Source organism: Canis lupus, chromosome 3 (assembly GCF_048164855.1).
Source record: "Canis lupus baileyi chromosome 3, mCanLup2.hap1, whole genome shotgun sequence".
NCBI classification, from domain to species: Eukaryota; Metazoa; Chordata; class Mammalia; order Carnivora; family Canidae; genus Canis; species Canis lupus.
Window position 1 is genome coordinate 81,058,659 of NC_132840.1, and position 20,371 is coordinate 81,079,029.

The 20,371-nt window shown below is 56.1% G+C and overlaps 2 protein-coding genes across 15 annotated transcripts in view; one reads left to right on the plus strand and one right to left on the minus strand.

The window, feature by feature from the left end:
• The window catches only part of ST3GAL4 (ST3 beta-galactoside alpha-2,3-sialyltransferase 4), a 31,890-nt gene extending 22,141 nt beyond the window's left edge, over positions 1–9,749 (plus strand). For 4 of the 10 annotated variants that reach the window (XM_072822651.1, XM_072822657.1, XM_072822649.1 and 1 more), the window contains exons 2-11: positions 1,327–1,402; positions 1,681–1,789; positions 2,185–2,265; positions 2,875–2,972; positions 3,207–3,267; positions 3,786–3,881; positions 3,977–4,166; positions 4,843–4,986; positions 8,645–8,788; positions 9,077–9,749. In XM_072822651.1, the coding sequence (XP_072678752.1) occupies positions 1,387–1,402; positions 1,681–1,789; positions 2,185–2,265; positions 2,875–2,972; positions 3,207–3,267; positions 3,786–3,881; positions 3,977–4,166; positions 4,843–4,986; positions 8,645–8,788; positions 9,077–9,163 (1,026 nt within the window). In that variant the 5' untranslated portion in view covers positions 1,327–1,386 and the 3' untranslated portion in view covers positions 9,164–9,749. Of the gene's footprint in view, positions 1–1,326; positions 1,403–1,680; positions 1,790–2,184; positions 2,266–2,874; positions 2,973–3,206; positions 3,268–3,785; positions 3,882–3,976; positions 4,167–4,842; positions 4,987–8,644; positions 8,789–9,076 lie in introns of those variants that run through there. The other 6 variants (XM_072822653.1, XM_072822656.1, XM_072822650.1 and 3 more) reach the window with 3 other exon arrangements.
• Positions 9,750–18,158: 8,409 nt separating this feature from the next.
• The window catches only part of KIRREL3 (kirre like nephrin family adhesion molecule 3), a 540,292-nt gene continuing 538,079 nt past the window's right edge, over positions 18,159–20,371 (minus strand). For all 5 annotated transcript variants that reach the window (XM_072822662.1, XM_072822661.1, XM_072822660.1 and 2 more), the window contains one exon: positions 18,159–19,795. In XM_072822662.1, the coding sequence (XP_072678763.1) occupies positions 19,349–19,795 (447 nt within the window). In that variant the 3' untranslated portion in view covers positions 18,159–19,348. The remainder of the gene's footprint in view (positions 19,796–20,371) is intronic.

Here is a 20,371-nt window from a genome sequence, read left to right on the forward strand (position 1 = left end):
CATCCCTCCTGGGGCTTGGGGATGGGTGCTCCTGACCCTCCTGAGGGCGGCTGGCTCTGGCCCCCACTCCTCGTCCCGCCCCCTCCAAGACTCATTCTTTGGTGTTTGGGGACTCAGAGCAGAGCCTGAGGGCAGGACATGGACTCCCTAATAGGACAACGGTCAGGATAATTGATTTATGGCTTGTAACAAAAACCAGCCCTCATCCTGATGCTGTCTCCTGGCCTGCAGAAATAATTTGAGGTTTTCCAGGTCGCCCTGGAGAGCAGGAGCACTAGAGCTTCCCCACCTCTCCAAGTGAATCGCAGGAATCGCCGGGCGGCTGGTGACAGTGCCTGTCCCTGTCCCGCCCTGGCCGATTTAGCCGTCCTGGGAAGGGCCCTGCAGTCGCTGGTTTCAGTAGGCGGCCCGGGCTAGTTCCTCAGATCCAGGGGACTGGGGGACACTGGGCAAGGACCAAATGGCACCTCCTCACGTGGCCCCGTGAGCTGCCGACATTGCTTCCCGGTGACTGCAGCGTGGCCCTGGCTGAGTCTGTGCGTAGGGGTCTCTTTGCTCCTGTGCGTGGAGCAGCTGCCCCCCTTGCAAAGCCCCGTCCTTGCCCTGCCGGCTTTGGCCCTGCCCCAGAGCGGCTCCATCTCCTGTGACCAACCAGACATCCCCCTCCCCGCACTCCCATTCACACTCTTGGCTTCTCGGAGCTCCCCCCACGCCCCACCCCCCACCCCCCAGCACTGGGATGATGAGGGCTTGGACACTGCATTTAGTCAGGGTGTGCAAGGGCCAGAGGACCGTCCCACGGCCCACCCTCACCCCAGTGCCTGAGCTGAGTGGATCTGTTTGGCTGGAGTAGTGAGAGACTGAGGATGGAGGGGTGAGTGGGAGCCAGAACCAAGGGAATGGTTTGGATGCCAGAGAATGGGTAAACCTCAGCTGCATAAGATACAGATCACAACCCTTGTACAGGTCACTTCCATGTAAAAGGTGGGTCAGGTTCCCATCCGCCTCCTGGAGCTGGCCCTTCCCAGGTCCAGGTGAGGAAGGGGACAGAGAAAGCACACCAGGGAAGCTGGGGTAGCCTGGCCGGCCTTGGGGCCTCATCTTTGAGGAGTGGGACCTGGGGTCCCGTTCTGTGGCTTAGGCCCCTCCTGGACACTTGATGCTGCCTTTGAAGGGTTAGCGGGATGTCCGCTGTCCGGATGGCCACTCAGGAAGCAGCTCTGTGCTTTCTGGAGAAGGGAAGGCCGGCTGTGCGGGTGTCCTGCTCTAGTTTCCAGGTAGGAGGTTTGCAGAGCTGCCCACACACCTACCATTCCTCCCTCCTAGGTGGCCCGAGGCAGCCGGGATGACAGCTCTCCCCAGGAACCCTGCTACCCTCTGAGAAACATGATCAGCAAGTCCCGTGAGTGTCGTCCAAGGGCTCCCCCACCCTGAAGGCTGGGCCCCCAGGAGCAGTCTTCAGCACCATCCTGGGACCCCCTGCGGGTTGTAGAGGGACAGACAGATAGCCAGGGGGCCCCCTCTTCATCTTGAAGGACAGTAGAAACCCAGGCCCAAGCCCCGTGCTGGAAAACTATGGCCAGGTGAGGGCCGGGGACCGGGGCTGCTTGAGTTGGAGGTTGCAGGGCCCCAAAACAGGGTAGGTGGACTGGGGCTGTACCTGCCTGTCTCTGCCTCTAGCTCCTCTGTGCATGCGCCCTGCAGGCTGGAAGCTCCTGGCCATGTTGGCTCTGGTCCTGGTCGTCATGGTGTGGTATTCCATCTCCCGAGAAGACAGGTACATTGAGCTGTGAGTCCAGCTTCCATGTCCTTCCACTGGTTCTTCTCAGGAATGGGCTCAGGCACGGAGTGTCATGGGGTGGCGGACCTAGTGGGGCCCGGAGGGTTCAGAGGGCCAGGGCATGACCCCTCCCTTCAGCTGCTAGCATGAAATCCTTCCAGGAGGGTAGATAGTGGGTTGGGGGCCAGGGTCTGGGATGAGTCCCCAGGGCCCTCACCCAGGGAGCTCAGGAGAAAAGAGTTGGTGTCAGAGAGAACTTGGGTTGAGATGATTCTATCCAGCACATCACTCCCTGGGACCTTGGGACCACTGACGTGGGGTAGGTGGAGGTGGCCTGGGCCGCTGGCCCCTGGGCCTGAGAGGTCTGACCGAAGCTCCTCTCTCCTCTCCTTTTCTGTCTCTAGTTTTTATTTTCCCATCCCAGAGAAGAAGGAACCGTGCTTCCAGGGTGAGGCAGAGAGAAAGGCCTCTAAGCTCTTTGGCAAGTGAGTACTTGAGGGTGAGGTGGGGCGGGGCACGGGGTGAGGTGGATGGTGCCCCAGGGTGGGGGCCCCGGTGCTGGCTAGATGGAGGGGAACGTGCCAGTGGGCATGGGGAGGTGAGCCCGTGAGGGGAGGAGAGGCCTCTGAATCTCTATATCTGTATTATAATATAACCATTATATACAATATTATATAATGTGTAAATATAAATTATATATGGAGTTGGAGGTTGCAGGGGCCCCAAATATTATATCTTATACATTATTTACACATTGTATATATAACATGTAATACATTATATTATGTGTGTTATGTATAATATATATAACCTTAGTCAGAGGCCTGACCTGCCCCTGATTCTGGCTTCCTCAAGATCAGTTCCTTTCGGGGCACCCGGGTGGCTCAGTGGTTGAGCACCTGTCTTTGGCTCAGGTCATAACCCCAGGGTCCTGAGATCAAGTCCCGCGTCGGACTCGCTGCAGGGAGCCTGCCTCTCCCTCCGCCTGTGTCTCTGCCTCTCTCTCTCTGTCTCTCATGAATAAATAAAATCTTTTTAAAAAAACAAAAGATTAATCCCTTTCTCATCCCCACCCTACTTTCACCTCTGTGCAGCTACTCCCGAGATCAGCCCATCTTCCTGCAGATGAAGGATTATTTCTGGGTCAAGACACCGTCTGCCTACGAGCTGCCCTATGGGACCAAGGGGAGCGGTAAGCCGTGCGGGTTCGTGGGGGCGGTGGGCTCCCCTCGGCCACGCTGCTGCTTGTTCTTTGCTGCCTGCAGTCCCCGGGCCCACGTTCAGAGCTGGGCTGATGCTGGGGTGGGGCGAGGGGTGGCGGGGCGAGGGGGCAGCAGGGGCCCGGAGGAGCAGTGGAGGGAGAGTTGGCAGCCTTTGGCAAGCTCGCTGGTTGTCATGGGCCCCTCCCCTGTGTGTCTTTTTGCAGAAGACCTGCTCCTCCGGGTTCTAGCCATCACCAGCTACTCCATTCCAGAGAGCATCCAGAGGTGAGGACACACTCCCTGCACAGAGTCTGAGCACCTCCTCTTTCCTGCCCCCGTGCGACAGTCATGGGCTAGCGCCTCCCAGCGGGCCCTCCTGCCTCTGGTCCCCTGTGGCCAATTTGACCCATCTTCCTAGCCTGCCTGTCTCCAGAGAGGCAGGGACACCAGTGTCCCCGGCAACTGAGCCCGGACATCCGGGTGCCGTAGCAGGCGGGGTCTCGCCGTGGCAACAGGCAGGCCTGGCAGCAGGCTGGGTTGGGGGGTGCTGGGAAATGGGGATCTCCCTCCTCCCCTCCTCTGTCTGCCGTGCTCTGCTCAGTCTTCTCTCCCATCAAAGCCCAGGGCTGCGGAGTCAGCAGGACCGTAAGCAGGACTGCCTGGAGATGCTGGTCCATGGGGATCAGGGGCGAGGCGGCCAGGGAAGGAGTCCTGAGCCGGGCCCCAGGCAGACCCAGGGCGGGAGTTCAGTGCAGCTGGAGCAGGGCTCACGCCTGGGGCTGATCACCCTCTTCCCACGGCAGTCTCAAGTGTCGCCGCTGCGTGGTGGTGGGCAATGGGCATCGGCTGCGCAACAGCTCGCTGGGAGATGCCATCAACAAGTACGACGTGGTCATCAGGTCTGTAGGCCTGGCCCTCGTCCCTTCCGTTGGGGGGTGACTGTCGACGGGCCCGTGGGTCTCTGGGTGACGGGCATCCCCTCCCCGCCTCCCAGACTGAACAACGCCCCCGTGGCTGGCTACGAGGGTGACGTGGGCTCGAAGACCACCATGCGTCTCTTCTACCCGGAGTCAGCCCACTTCAACCCCAAAGTGGAGAACAACCCAGACACACTTCTCGTCCTGGTGGCCTTCAAGGCAATGGACTTCCACTGGATTGAGACCATCCTGAGTGATAAGAAGAGGGTAAGTGGCATCCTGAGTGCCAAGAGGTTGGCGAGGGGTCAAGGCTCAGCGGTGGGCCACCGCCTGTCTCAGGGCCTCATGCTCCACAACGTCCACCCCATGATTCCAAAGAGCCCACGTGGGGAAGGTGTCAACTCCGTGTCCTGCGGGGCTTCTGAGAAGCCACCGCAGCAGCCAGGGCCTCAGAGGCTCCAGGAGGCAGGTGGCACCCCAAGCGTGAGGCTGCTGGGACAGGGAAACTGCCAGGATACAGGTTTGCCGGGGAGAAACCCCTGAGCAGAGCGCTGGTCAGGAGTCCTCTGCAGGCGGGCGTGGGGTAGGAGTCTGTCCTTCTAGGTGGTATCCACTCTTGTTTTTCAACCAGTCAAATCCTGACTGGTCCCATCTAGCATTTTGCCAAACGTAAGCACGCCCCTTCCACCTGTCCCGATATCTTTGGGAAGGGACCACATGCCGTGTCACCTGGCCTCCCCCTGAGCAGGGCCCTCAAACCTCTCTCTCCCTGCTCCTCTCCTCTGGTGGCCTTTCCCCTCTGCGTGGCTGGCCCCCACCTCCCTCCCCTCTCACCCCCACATTCCTGAGGGCCTCTGCTGATGCGGGGACCCCACCAGGCTGGACTTGAGAAACAGGCCTGCGCACACCCTCATGTCTCCCTTCCAAATCCTGTGCCCCACAGGTACGAAAGGGCTTCTGGAAGCAGCCTCCCCTCATCTGGGACGTCAACCCCAGGCAGGTTCGGATTCTCAACCCTTTCTTTATGGAGATTGCAGCTGACAAACTGCTGAACCTGCCAATGAAACAGCCACGCAAGATTAAGCAGGTGCAGGTGATGGGCAGGGAAGCCTGAGGGCTGGGTGGGAAGTTTCTAGAGGCTTGGGAAGCCCTGGAGGACCCCAGGAGAGGGAAGTAATGAAAGAGACATCCGTTTGCATTTGAACAGCACCTGGGACTGCTTCCTGGCCTCACCTTCCCTGTGTTCAGTTTCCCTGGCTGCAGGAAGGGGGGGTGCGCGCTTTTGAGACCCACTGGGCCTCTGCCCAGCAGGGAGGTGGTAGGGATGTCTTTATAAGGCTTAGGGTTAGAGGCTTTGGCAGGTCTGGTCAGGATTTATAAACCAGGGAGTTGCTGGGACAGTCTATGGCCTTGACTTTAGAGCTACTGGAGTCTGTGCAGTTGCTCTTAGGTCACTGTGTCTGTGATCTTATCTTGGAACAGATTGGTCAGGATGAGTTGAGCTCAGTGTGTCTTGTGTGTCCTGGTTTGGTGCGATGTGTCAGTTTTGGGGAGTTGTGGTACAGTTTTGCAAGTTCTGGTTTTTGCACCTTCCCAAGGACAGCCACACATGTCTCAGGGGCCCCCAGAGAGGCCGTATGGGATAGTTGTCAGAGGTGACCAGTAAACATAGATAGGTCTCGGCTGTCCTGCTTAACTCTGGGGCCTTGAGCAAATCGGCCACTTGGAGCCTCGCCTTTCTTATCTATGTGGTGGGGATAGGGTCAGTACTGAACGTTTAAGGCCATTGTAGAATTTAAAAACATAGTTATATAACATGCCTATCGTGGAGATTGGTACATAGTGGATACTCATTGTGTTTGCCAAATTTTGCATCAATAATTTTATTCCTCACCGAGGATGCACTGTGATTCAGCTTCATAGGTTGAATGCCTCCTTTTGTGGCTGCTCAGTCCAGGGCCACAGATTTGCACGCTTGGGGAGTAAGACAGGCACCTTGCCCTAAGGACACTCAATCTAGCAAAATAAACATACACGTTGCAACACGGAGTGGTACAATGCCTTAGTGGAGAGTTGTTCCAGATGCTATAGGATCTGGGAGGAGGGGCCGACCTCTGTGTGGGGCTGGCTCGGACGCCCCGGCCCAGAGGAGGTGGTCGTGGAGTTGGGTCTTTGAGGGGTCATGGGGCCCATCAGGCAGAGACTTGGGGAAGAGGTATTTCCTTTGGCAAGACCAGCCAGCTTCTCCAGCACTGAGTTCTAGCGCAAGTGATGTTGAGGGGGCAGCCAGGAGGTGTTTTATGGCCCTGATGGGATGTGAGGCAGAGGGGAAAGTGCTGGAGTGGGGAGACAAGAGAAGGAACCAGAACCCAGCTTTTGGCGGTGGGAGGGGAAGAGGAAGGGATGCACTTGACGTAGTAGTTTCCCATTGCTGCTTAACAGATCACCAGACTTGAGTGGTTTAAAGGAATACCCATTGATGGACTCATAGTTCTGGAGGTCGGAAGTCCCGCATGGCTTGGCTGCGTTCTTAATCTGGAGGCTGGGGGCTGGGGGTATTGGGGGCGAGGGGGGACGTGCTTCCAGGATCTTTCTTGTCAAAGGCATTCAGTTCCTTGTGGTTCAAGCCAGCAGAGGCATGATAAATCTTGCTTGCACTTCACACCCCTGACTTCCTCCATTACCGATCTCTAGCCCCAGATGCAAAAGCTCAGGTAATTAGGTCAAGCCCACCCGGATTATCTATTTTATGGCCAGTGGCACCTGTAGAGTGATAGAATGTAATGTAATACGTCTCAGATTTGTGGGTTCCATGTGCACTCAAGGGTCATGGGGGTTATCTTCGGGATCTCCTGCTACATCATTTATTTTACAGGTGAAGTGGAGAGATTTATAGCAATTCTAGGTTTCCGGCTTAGACAGCTGGCTGGATGGTAATGTGCTTAAGGAACACAGGGGATACAGGGGGAGAGGAGAGTCTGGTATGTTTCAGGAGCCTGTGACCAGGCACAGTTGGCCAGTGGCCATGGAAATGTGGTTTGGCAAATGTGAACTAGATAAGGTAACATAGTGGTGATCAAAGCAACAGGTGAGGGGCGCCTGGGTGGCTCAGTGGTTGAGCATCTGCCTTTGGCTCAGGTCGTAACCCCAGGGTCCTGAGATCAAGTTCCGCATCCAGCTCCCCACAGGGAGCCTGCTTCTTCCTCTGCCTGTGTCTCTGCTTCTCTCTGTGTGTCTCTCATGAATAAATAAATAAAATCTAAAGAACAAAAAAAAAAAAATAATAATAAAGCAGCAGGTGAAAGAGAAGGCCCAGGCAGGAAGGGACAGATGAAATGACAGGAGAGCTCAGAGGGGACCTGACAAGAGCCAGGGAGTGGGCAGCTGAAGTGATCGGGAAGGCAGTTGTGGGAGCTGACAAAGGCAAGATTTGTGAGGTTAGAGTACCAGGTTGCCTGTCCCCGTGGATAAAGTAGGGATGGAGAAAGGAGTCCCCCTCCTCCTCCCTCCATAGCAGTCCATAAGGTGGGTGGGAAAAGTATTGCTGTCCCCACTTTACAGAAGGGGAGAGCCCGCCCTCATTAAAGAGGCACACAGTCCGTGCGAGAGCCCCAGGTTTTCTTCTGAAAGAGGTAAGGTTTTCCAAAGCAGAGAGCAGGACCTTTCCACTCCCTGAGCAAAGAGTCCTAAGCCTCAGTTTCCCCATCTGTAAAATGGGGCCTATGATAGTGTCTGCCTCAAAGTGTTTTTGTGAAGACTGGATGCACTCATGTATTATAGGGAGTAAAGTGTTTAACACAGTGTCAGGCACATAGGAAGTGCTCAAAGCTAATAGCTGATGATGAGTATTCCCACGGTCATGGTCATACTGATTGCCATCATCACGCCTAGAGACCCAAACCCTCCTTGAGGTGTGTTGGGCTATCCTATCCAGCCTGATAGCCGTGAACTACCTGTGGCTATTTAAATTTAAATTAATTAAATTAGGGTCGCCTGGGTGGCTCAGTGGTTGAGCCTTTGGCTCAGTCGTGATCTGGAGTCCTGGGATCAAGTCCCACGTCGGGCTCCCTGCATGGAGCCTGCTTCTCCCTCTGCCTGTGTCTCTGCTTCTCTCTCTCTCTCTCTCTCTGTGACTCTCATGAATAAATAAATAAAATCTTTTAAAAAATAATAAATTAATTAAGTATAAAATTAAATCAAGTAAAAGATTCAGGGGCGCCTGGGTGGCTCAGTCGTTAAGCGTCTGCCTTCGGCTCAGGTCATGATCCTGGGGTCCTGGGGTCGAGCCCCACATGGGGGTGGGGCAGACTGATGGCTAGAGCCCCTGCCCCCATCAGAAGAACGTGAAGTTCTTTTATTTTCTTTCGTTTTTTTTTTTTATTTTTTAGAACGTGAGGTTCTTGACTGCTCCAATCTCCAGCATCCATTGGAGCATCCCTGCATCCCTGCTCAGTGGGGACTCTGCTTCTCTCTCTCCCTCCACCTCTCCCCCAGCTCATGCTCACTCTCGCTCTCTCTCAAATAAATAAATAAAATCATTTTTTTAAGGAAAAGATTCAGTTCTAGTGCAGCCATGCCAGCCCCACTCGCAAGCCCAGTAGCCACATGTGCTTCATGACCGCTGTGCAAGGCAGCACGGATGAAGAACGTTTCCGTGAAAAAGAAAGTCTGTGGCAGAGCAAGCCTAGAAGGCGGTGAAGGGAGCAGGGCTCCCTCTCATACCTCCCGCACCCCTTGTCCCCCAGAAGCCCACCACGGGCCTGCTGGCCATCACGCTGGCTCTCCACCTCTGCGACCTGGTGCACATCGCCGGCTTCGGCTACCCGGACGCCCACAACAGGAAGCAGACCATTCACTACTATGAACAGATCACGCTCAAGTCCATGGCGGTAAGCGGCCCCCGCTTCCGAGCTGGGTGGGACGGAGGTGGGGGACCCTGGGTGAGTGAAAGTGGGGCCCCGAGGCGGCTCGTGAGGGGGTCACTCAGAGGGCCAGAACCGGAACCCAGCCCCCTGGACTCGTGGGCCTGAGTCCCCCTGGATCTGGCCACACAGGTCCTGGCTTCCTCCCGAGGGCCAGCACAGGGACATGGGGGCTGTGGGGGGCGCAGGGAGGCCTTCTAGGGCCGGGGAGGTCCCTGAGAGGCCCTCACTTTGCTTCCTTGGCTGTCTCCGCAGGGGTCAGGCCACAACGTCTCCCAGGAGGCCCTGGCCATCAAGCGGATGCTGGAGATCGGAGCAGTCAAGAACCTCACGTTCTTCTGACGGGGGCAGGAGCTCTAGCCGTCAGTCTGCCCGCCCTGCCGCCTGAGCGACCAACCACGGCTGTGGGGGCGCCGGCGTGACCTGCTTGGATTCCCCCTCCCCGTGTGGAGAGGGGGCCTGGTACAGGCGGGGCCTGAGATGGGGCCGCGCCCCTGGCTGCTCTTGGGGCGGCCGGATCCAGTCAGGGTGGAGGCCCCGGGTGGCGGGAGGCCTTCCGAGGCGCGGGGTGTGTGGCTGAGGCACCCCTTCTCACCAGCCCCGGGAGCTTATTTAATGGGCTATTTAATTAAAAGGGTAGGAATGTGCCTCGGGCTGGTCCCATGGCATCCGGAAACGGGGGCATAGCACAGTGGTCTGCCCACTGTGGATAAAAACACACAAGTGCTTGGCCCACTAGAGCCTAGAGCCAGAGCAGGCCTCCCAGGAGGGCAGGGGCGTCTGGAGCGGGTGGGTGCCCTCCAGAGAGGGGCTGCTACCTCCCAGCGGGCATGGGAAGAGCATTGGGATGAGGTCCCACGGAGAATGGGACCTCATGTAGAAAAGAGGTTTGAAACCTAACATTAAACTATTTTTTCCTAAAACGGAAGCGGTTGTGATACCCTGTGTCCTTCAGGTTGGGGAGGACATGGAGGGGGCGAGGGGGTCCCCTGTCCCAGCACTAGGCAGGCCTGTTAAAGACCGGCAGTGTCTCTGGGACCCAGTGGGACCCAGAAGAGGCCATGGTCATTCAGGAAATGATGACTGGGTACAGCGCTTGGTGCCAAGTCATTCATTGTCACCCCGTGTGGCAGGCAGGTGGTGTCAGAGCGGGCTGACTGCTGGACACCCAGCCTGGCACTCTCCATCCCGTTTGACTCGCAGAGGTAGAGAGAGGCAGGAGCATGTCAGATGGAAATGGCAGCACTCTCTTCCCCTCTCCCTGTTCCTCCTCCTTCCCTCTCCAGTCTCTCTTTTCTAAAACCTCCTGCTGGGAGGTGTGTGTTTGAGGACAGGGGTGGAGTCAGACAATGGAAGCCAAGTTTCCTTTCTCAGATTAAGTGGGAATCATAAAATGGAGTTTACAGAAGGTCCTGCCAGTGGCCCAGGCTGCCAGGATTGGGATGGGCAGGGCTTGGGCAACATCTGAGGGATCTGGCAAGGCCTATCCAGCCAGTTGCTGGGCCAGGGGACAAAATGCCATTTTCCCCGGGTCTCTAGAGTTGTGAGCGCCCTGCCATTTGCCTGTATCTCCCCGCTTTGTTCTCCATCTTCCCAGGCCGTGTTTAGCTGCCAACTGGGCATCTTGCCACCCCCACAGCTGTTCCCTTACATCTGGAGCCAGGAGCGAGAGCTGGAACTCCCCCCTAGAGAATGGGACTCACAGCTGTGTTCCTGGCTTTCTCGGAAAGAGTTGCAGCCTTGAGGTTTTGAGACAGTTAGACTGGGGCAGGACAGATAAAGAGGAGCAGAGATGCGGGAGAAGCAGAGGAAGATGACACACTTCTGGACCGGGTGTTGGAGCAGCCTTGAGAACACCCGACCTCATGCCACGGAACGGTCCTGAGGACCATCCCTGGGAATAGCGTTGCTGCTCTCCCAGAAGCCTGGTGACATTACTTTGCTAGCTGCCCTCCCCTCAGGGGAGAGGGGGGATTCCACAATAGGGCCCCAGCACCTGCAGCCCCTAGCCCTCTCTCCTCTACAGAGGCAAGCCTTGTCTCCCAGCCTTTGCGGGGAGACTTGCTGACTCCAAAGGGTGTGAATGTGTGCAGGGATCTTAGCTCTGCTTATCCGTGATGCTTCCCCAGCAGCTTCTCGTGAGGGTATGCAAGGGAGTGTCCATTTCCCCATCCAGGCCATTGAAAGTGGCTGTCAGCACATATGATCCAGCTGTCCTGGACTGGGGCCACCGCCTGTTACTGAACACGCCTCAGCTTGAGCCAGAATCCAGCACACAGGGATGGGTCAGACCCTCTCCCTAAACTCCGCACACACGGGTATAGACACGAGAGCAGTCCACATTCTTGCTGGGCTATGCCCCTGATGCCATAGGCAGGAGGTCTCCCGACTGCATACTGATAAGTGCGCACGAGGGGAGGGCATATGCACCTAACCTGGCCGCTGTTCCCTTGGGTGAGCTCGGCTCTTGCCAGGGTGCTGCAACCCCAACGCAGGTTGCAGACTGAGTCAGTGCTGGCACAAGGTCAGAGCCGGGAGTGGAGCTTTGATGTGGAGCCACTGGATGGAGCCCTCTGGTGTCCTGAGGAAGGGACCCTCGCTCATGAGGAACGAACTGCCTCCCAGGGGCCTGGTGCTGATTAAACATGTCCCGAAAGTGAGGCAGGAGGGAAAGCAGGGAAGGGCGCGGTCTACGCATCTGGGCTCTGCGCAGGGCGAGGCCCCTGCACTCCGCACGGCCGTGCGCCAGTCATTTCTGCGGGTCTGCGCTCCACCTCCTCGGTTCACGGAGACGAGGGCGCCCAAGGGGCCACTTGCACCAGAGCAATCAGGGGGTGCCTTACAAATGGGTTCCTGGGTCTCATGCAGGGCGCCGGGACGGGGGGGGCCGGGAACCGCGGCTCCAGCAGCCTGGACGCCACGACGGGCTCCCGGCCGCCGCCTGCCCCGGAGTTCGCGCGCACAGCCCGGCCCGCTCCCCGAGCCCGGCCCGCTCCCCGGAGCGCACGCGCGGTCCTCCCCCAGCCCCGCCCAGCTCGCCCCGCTCGCCCCGCCCCCACCGGCCGGGGGCGGGGCCAGTGCCGGGGGCGGGGCCTGCGGCGCGCATGCGTCCTGGGCGCGGGCCGTCTGGGAACGGGGTCGGGGGCGGCCGCGACCTCCCGCCCGCCGCCCGCAGCGCCTCCCGGCCGAGGGCTCAGGGCGCGGCGACCGCTGCAGGGGGAGGCCGCGGCGGGCTGGGCGGGGAGCGGAGGGGCCGCGCCCTTCCTCCCGGGGTCGCTCAGCGCCCCCGCTGGGCCTCCTCCCCGCCCCCTGCGGTGCCTTCCCGAGCCCCATGCAAAAGTGACTCGGGCTGCGGGGGCGGGGGGGGGGGGGGCGGCGAGCTCCCTCCAGTGTGGACTCTGGGGGTCCAGCCCTGCTCCACAGAGGGGGACACTGAGGCCCGGCCCGGGGAGGGGAGGGGAGGGGAGGGAGGGACGCCCGGCTGGACCGGACCGCCTCGCTGGGCGAGACCCTTTACCTAGCTCAGGAGCACGTTTAAATAAATATCCTATATTCACATCACATGGTGTTGCCTTGATTTCGGACACTTCGGGTTTTTATTTACACTTTTCTGAGGACAGAAGTACATCCAGTTGCTTTACCCCAGAGGCTGTCTAGCTTGTGAGAAGTCTGAGCTTGGAAACAGCTCTGTCTTGGAGGCCCCAAGGCGTGGGGCACTGGCAGGGCCGCTGGGCTCGCGGACGTCCCTGCTCCAGGCTCGCCCCGGCTCCTGCATCCGCAGAAGAGCCACTGTGCACGCCTCTCTCACAATGAGGTTCTAAAGATCTAATGGGAATACGGTTGTGAAAACACTGTGTAGACTGTAAAGGATGATATAAATATTAGATTGGAAAGCTGCCTTGCATAATAGAAAACACGGGAAAGCATGGGAAGCAGGGGAGGTACACATCTGGAGGGCCAAATATTTGCCCAGGTATGGGGTGGGGTGGGGGGAACATGGCTGGTTCCAGAAAAGTCTTTGTCTTCAAATCACCCACAAACAAAGTCGGAGAAGGTAAGACATTGGCGGAATGACTCACACGCAGGCTTTGACATAATCAAACAATGAACGATGAGTTCAAACTGCTCTCTGGCAGTGGTTTTCTAAATCGAAGTCAGATGCCTTGAGGGGTTTTTGGAGAAAAGTGGTTTCTTGGGCAACATGATCCATTCTGAGGGCATGCAGGAGGAGGTTCCTAAAACTAAGGTTGACAAGGACAATCTCAGCGTCGGGATGCTCTCCTCTAGACCCTCTGACCTTTCGATGCCTTAATTATAGGTTCGGAAAACTATGTGTTAGTGTTGAGCATTCCCATGGTTCTGCACCCAGACATGGTTCCAGGAAATGTTTCCAACTTAAAAGTTTAAGGATGGATATATGTGCGTCTGTAGTGAGAGACTGTTTTCCTGGCCAGGCCTTTCGCTGTGAGTTTACCGCTCGTGAGAGATTTGGGGGATCCCGTGCCTGAGAAATGAAACTTGAATCTCATTAGGTGTCAGATTTGGGCAAGAGTGAGGGGACCCCGACTGTATCAGAAGGCTCCACTTCATGAAAAGGGATTACAGAGAGCTGGGAGCAAGTGGGAGAGACCACAGTTCTGTCTGGGGGAGGGGGGAGGGGGTAATACATAGGATTTGACAAAAGTTTTTAGGGAAGAATGAACTTTTGGGGGTTGATTTCAGGTTCCTGGGGGGAACCAACAGTTTAAAGCCCACCCACCCCTCAACAGAGGCACAGTTTCTCTTAAGAATATTGCAAGACTGGGAGGGTGGAGCTGGGCGGAGGGAATGAGAGAAGGCTCAGATGTGGAAATCACCCTAAGGGAATAGAAGTTGGAATTACAGAACTAAGCTATTCCAGAACCATCTATTATTCTGAGGCTTCCTAAAACACTATTTACATACATCACCAACGTTAACACTTAAGGAGTATCATCTCTTGCTTGTTTCTCTCCTGAGGAAAAAAATTCGCAAAAGTAGAAATTAGAGTCTGAGATTTCACTCCAGTTCTGTTCTTTTTCTCTTGAGGATTTATGTTCCACTGCTGTAGCCTCTCATGGCAGGAGAGCTAGAGAAACTTTTAAATTAAGTCAGAGAGGAGGGGCCCTGGGCGGCTCAGCGGTTGAGCGTCTGTCTTTGGCTCAGGTCGTGATGCTGGGGTCCTGGGATCGAGTCCTCACAGGGAGCCTGCTTCTCCCTCTGCCTGTGTCTCTGCCTCTCTCTCGAATAGACAAATAAAATCTCTTTAGAAAAAAAGAAAAAAAGCCAGAGAGGAGGTTCTTCTCTGAAAATTCCTTCTTCATTCAGTATTTCTCCCAAGTGCACTGTCCATCAGTGTCACGAATACACTGCCTACTGGTCAGGCAGCAGGGCTCTGGCCCTTGAAATTCTTTACGAAGGGGGTGGAAGTGGTATCTTTTAATGTAATCCCCCTGACAATGTCTTTGTCTAATTGAGGGTGACCTTCAAGGGCATGAATCCCCATATTCAGCTCCTATCCCAAAGAGCACTTTTCCCTTTGCATTATTGGTAACAGATTTCACAGAAGCCCCCAATGAACGAAGACCCGAATTCTCCCAAAGGAGACCTGTTTCCTGAGACTTCGTTTATCTTGGCTTTGAACATTAATATTTTAGATGCATGGCACAGAGGACAGTTAAAAGGGAGCATTATTTGAATGGTCTCCCAGCACTCCAAAATATTTCCAAGGGCCATAGGTTAAGAAGTAATGGAAAAAGATGTCTTTGCATAGCTTGGGCTCCCTGATTAGCAAGCCAGGGGGGTGAGGATGTCCTAGCCCTGGGGGTGGGCTGAGTGGACCGTCCCAGAGAGGAACGCTGGGAACATAGAGTGGTACTGGGGACGTAGACCACAGTTCAACGATGTAGCTTGTGAATGGCGTGTGTTCACAGAAGGCCTTTCAAAGATGACGGCTGTGTAGGAGTGAAAAACCCTACAGGGCCCATAATAATGAAAGCTTTTAGTGTATATCCAAGACCGAGCCGTCAGAGAGGAGGGGGAGAGGGACCCAGGAGGAAGAGCAGTTAGAGAGAGATGGAACGGATGGTCCTCCTCTCCTTACACCAAAAATGTATTCATCCGGGGAAACAAACCTTTATTTTTAGAAAGATGACTGGCTTGAAATTGTCTCATTTTCCCCAGTTTATGACCTAGTTAGAAAGACTGGAACATAACGGGTTGGGGAAAAGATGATTGGATCCTTACTGCGAAGGAGAAGTAACCACCTCATCTCAACCAGTGAGAGTGAGAGCTCTTTATCAGTGATTCTCAAAGACTGCTGGTAATTTTGAGCTTAAGCTGCAAATAAATGGCTGGTATACGGTTACACCTCCCCAAAACAACTTTAGATAAGAGGTGTCTAAAAGACTTGTAAAAGGGAAGTAAAATGTAGGATTTAGCTGAGATGTCATTAGTCTAGGTCTACACGGTTCTTCCAAATAGGCACAGCAAGTGGTATTTTAGATTAGAAAAATCTCTATGCAAATTAAGATCGTTTTTTATTTAAGTTACTCGTACTTTTAATTTTAATAAAGAGTTGATTTTGTAGGGAAACTTTCCTAGAGTAGAGCATACACTAATGGCAGGACGCCCCTTGGTCTTTTCCTTCTGGTGCCCTCATAAAGCGCACCCGGGCTACCTGGGCAGGGAGCTGATGCAACTCAGGCTGTGCCGGCTGGGGTTTTGGTTTAGATTCTGTAGTGGCACATGCCTGGCGCCAAGGCCCACCTGTCTGTCCCGCAGGTGGTGAGAAGCAGAATTCCCGGTGGCTCCTTTGCTCCCCTTCTGAGAAGCCCCCCAGGGACTACGGCCTCCTGTTTGTTTTCTATCCACCCCCCTCCCCGCCCTCCTCTCCACTCTGGAAGCTCAAAGGCCTGCTTGGAGTTGGAGGCCTGTTCCTCTGGAGCACTTGCGTCAATCAGCTTCCCCAGAACCGGATTCGCTGTGGCATTCTTGCTCATGAAGTGAGAGCGCTTCCTGTTCCGTGAAAGCTGAGGGGGTCCTGGAAATGACCCCGGCTTTCCAGACTGATAGTGAGCCTGAGAATCAGAAACCAGGCTCCCGTCCAGGGACTTGGAGCCAATAACGAATTTGAAAGCTATCAAAAAACTGGATACTGGTCTTGGTGGGGGAGGCGGTGGGGGGCTGGCTGCACAGAATGGCTTTGTTTCCCAGGAGTGCAGTCTTTCCAGGTCGCCTGGGGACTCGAGGTGGAGGATGCCAGTCCCACCCGCCTTCCGCCTTCCTCACGGAGCTCTGCTCCCTCCTTGCTTAGCCTGTCCCCGAGTAGGGAGTAGCAGGTGGCCTTCACCTCCGGCCGTTTTCATCATGTTCTAGGATGGCAGCGGCCTTGAGCTTGTGCTTTGGACGGAAACATTTTATAGGGGAAACTGTGTGTGTATCAATGTCACGTTCGCCACTTGTCAGCCCCGTGACCTTGGGCAAGTCTTTTGGCTTCTTGAAGCTGCATTCCCTGGTCTGTAAGGTGGTGATCCTTTGTGAAGGTTAAATAAGACTATACACGTAAGGCGCTCGTTTCAGCTAATATGAAAGAGCCTACAGGAGACGTCAGGGCTTCCCTCTGCCTCAAAACTTTTCCTAACCCCTCCCTTTACCAGCTTTTTTGTGCCTCCCACCCTTCCGAGAGAAGGAAATAGGGTTGGGGACAACCGAGGGGGGCACAGAGTGCGGCCTAGCCTCCTTCTCAAGGCCCCTCCAGGTGTTAACAAGTCCCCCTTCCCAGCCATCTTCTCTTCCGCCAAGGCCTTAACTGTGACCTCCTAGCTCTTCAGGGATTCTTTCCTGTATTCGGGCAGTGGACAGAGCTCCGGGGGTTGGGTCAAATCTCTGCTTGCTGCCACACCTGTCCGTATTCTTACCCAGATTATCTCCACCTGACAGGGAGATAGAGCTCCTTCTGTTCCATGGAAGAACAGATTTCTCACTTGTTCTTCTGGTGATGGCGTCATAATCCGAGATTCCAGAAAAGAATGGGCACCTTCATCCTATAATGAGAACTGTGTACGTGTGTGGGGCTGGGCCAGGGGGCAATGGAGGTGTGGCGAAGGTTAGGAGGTAGCTGTGCCACCCACCTCCAAGGTAGGGAAGGCTGGGAGGAATCAAGAGACTAATCTTGAGTCATCCTCTTCCTATACACTATAGTACCTTGCATCTGGTCTTAGATCCTTGTTCCTTGTTGGCAAAGGCAAAACATGTACTGGAACGAAGCAGCCTTATCAAGATTAAACTAGTGTGCGCAGGAGCCAATATCCTGGCATCCACGTGCGGCCTGAATGGTACTAGGAGCAGGAAGTGGACTGGGATGTACACTTAAATTTCTTAACAGTTTCTACTCTTTTGTGCATGGGGGCTGTAAAGAAAATTATTGAGGTAACCGGGGAATTTTGAAGTACTAGGAAATATGGTAGAAGCAGGACATTCCTCTGGGTGGAGGCGTCGTGAAGGTTACGTACGGAATCTGTGGTTGGGGGATCCCTGGGTGGCTCAGTGGTTTGGTGCCTGCCTTCGGCCCAGGGCGTGATCCTGGAGTCCCGGGATCAAATCCCATGTCGGGCTCCTTACATGGGGCCTGCCTTCTGCCTGTGTCTCTGCCTCTCTCTCTTTATCTCTCTCGAATCAGTATATGAAAAGAAGCACAGACTTTTGAGGTACGGGTTCATATGATGGCTAAGGATTACTGGGGAAGGTTGGACAAGAAGGACTCTAACCTAAGAGGAACTTCCAACCTTAGGGACACTTCGGGCTTTCCAAAGTTTCATTTGGATCCCACTCCTCAGCCAGCACTCTAACTGGCCCCTATCTATCCTCTCTGGTCTTCCATCACTACCTAGAGTCTTCCATTCAAACAAGGTCATTCTTACATTATTTGAGGCTCAGAGTGTTAGGGTATTCAGTGGCATAGGCTCTTTGAAGACAGCCTCCTGCCCTGAACCCGTAACAGGGGGAGCTTCCCTTGCAGAACATTGCTGAGAGAAAGGCCTGGGATGATCCCTCCAAAGCCCAGCATGACCACATTGCCTCTGAGCTGTATTTGGCATGGGTCCTGCTTTTGCCCACCCTCTGGGTTGAGCCCGTCCGCGCAGGGAGAGGAGCCTGCCTGCAGGTGCTCTTGCCACCACAGCCAGAGCCATCACCTGCTGTCCTTAATCTAGGAAAATTCAATCAGAGAACAGCAAAGAACCTCATGTTTCCAGAGCATAGTCTGAACTCTTGGCTCCTTCCTGTGGCTCTGCAGGAACAAAAGAACAGAACGGATATGTTGGAGTAACGGCCCTAACATTTATTTTCAGGTGGTGAGTAGGCGGGGTGATGTGTAGATACACTTTCTCTCTTGCCGGTCAAGTCTTACTGAAGGCAGGCCCATTGTTCCTTGCGTGGATCTAGGCCCCTGGAGATTCATCAGCTGAGGAGGCAAGTCTCATCACTTTAAGACCTGACATCTAGTCAAACCCTACATGCCCCAGGAAACACTCTCTGCAATGACTATTTGAAGAACCCTGGCCAGAGAAGCTCTCACACTTCTTATATTAATTCCGATTGTGCTGTAGGAGAGGAGGGCAGTACACGAAGCAGGGGAGGGTGGGGAGACTCTGAATCACACAGCCTGGCAAGGGGAGGAATGTTGGGTGAGGTTCCCCAAGGGTTCCCATGTTCCCTCCTGCCCCTCCCTCGCCCTCCCAGGACACCAGTCTTGGACTGGGCCAGTCCCACCTCAGAGCTCAAAGGCCTCAAGTCCAAGGACAGAACCGCAAGAGTATGGACACAAAACACCGAACAAATTGGGGGTGGGCTCATGGCCAGTGTGGTGGGAGAGATGCTCCAGGGCCATTGCTGGCTTCTCAGCATCCAGGGTTTGGGCTCTGCGCAGCAGGGGGCGCCAGGACCCTGGGGTGGGGGTGTGCAAGGTGGGGGGCAGCTCAGTGCCAGGAAGTGCTTCACCCCCCTTCTCCCCAGGGTGGTGGAGGAGCACAGGCACAAGGGTAGGGCAGTGGGCAGCAAGGGGTGGGGCTCATGGGGAGGCCGGAGAGTGGTTGGCAGTTGGATTAAAGCAGAGTGATAGCTGCCTCAGCGCCGGCGGGAGGGGCCTCCGGGAAAGGGCTGGGCCCAGCAGGTCGGCAGGAGCGCAGGGCACAGGGCTCCGAGCTGCAGCCTCCCACGGCGTCCCCACCCGCCGCCTCCGGCTCCCTGCGGCCGGGCCCGGGTTTGTGCTTGATGGGGCTTCGGAGCAGCGCGGCTGCTGAGGCCACTTCGGGGGTCAGGGGGTCGTCCACAAGGTGTCCACGGTCTCTGCAGAGCCGGAAGGTGGCCCGGACCCCCTGCACCCCCTGCACCCCTGCACCCCTGCATCCCTGCACCCCCTGCACCCCTGCATCCCCTGCACCCCCTGCATCCCCTGCACCCCTGCACCCCCTGCACCCCTTCCCCGCCCCAGCCCCGGCGTGGGAGTCCTCAGACGTGAGTCTGCATCCGCCGCTGCAGGGGCCGGCTGGGGTCGGAGTTCTGGGAAGAGGACTGGGAGTGGTGGGACGAGGAGGCCGAGGCCTTGCTGGCCTTGTCGAACTGCACGTAGCCGTCCTGCTTGCCGCTGCTGCTCACGCTGCTGTCGCACTGCGTGTCCAGGAAGGAGCTGCTGTCGCTGAGGGAGCCCCTCTGGAACTCGCGCTCGCACAGCTCGATGGACGAGCTGCCCATGCCCAGCACGAACCTCTGCCCGTAGTCGTAGAGGCGGCCCTGGCCGCTCAGGGTGCTGTAGATGTTGGTGAAGGACATGCCCGTGGGCACCCGCTGCTTGCCCCCCGCGGGCCGCAGGTCCGGCTGGCAGCTGCTCAGCGAGATGGTGGGCGTCGAGTGGTGCTCCTTGAAGGTGTTGACGCTGTAGTAGCCGTTGGTGGGGTCCTGGGGGGGCCGGGGCGAGGGCAGAGTCACTGGTCACTGGCCGCGGGCGACCAGGGATGCAGGGGTGGGGATGGGGAGCATGGGGTCGGTGGGGGTGCTGCATGTCCCATGTCCTGGGGTCGGGGCGCTGCAGAGCCAGCTGAGAACCACCCTCCAAGTGTTCTCTCTTTCGGTCCCGGACATGGATACTTAATTTAAAAACTCTTATTTGGGGGACGCCTGGGTGGCTCAGTGGTTGAGCATCTGCCTTTGGGTCGTGATCCCCAGGTCCTGGGATCGACTCCCGCATCAGGCTCCCTGCAGGAAGCCTGCTCCTCCCTCTGCCTGTGTCTCTGCCTTTCTCTCTGTGTCTCTCACGAATGAATAAATAAAATCTTAAAAAAAAAATAACCCCAACAACTCTTGTTTGTGGGGAAACTGTGGGAGAGGAGAAGCGGGGGACCTCAGCCTTAACTCTCTGGCCTCATCGGGCAGGCGGGCAGCCCACCTTGGCGAGAGAACAGACACCTGTCCCCAAGGTGACCTCTGGCCTCCCTGTTTGCGTTATTGTTTGCTTGGGTCTAGGGGTGGGGCAGG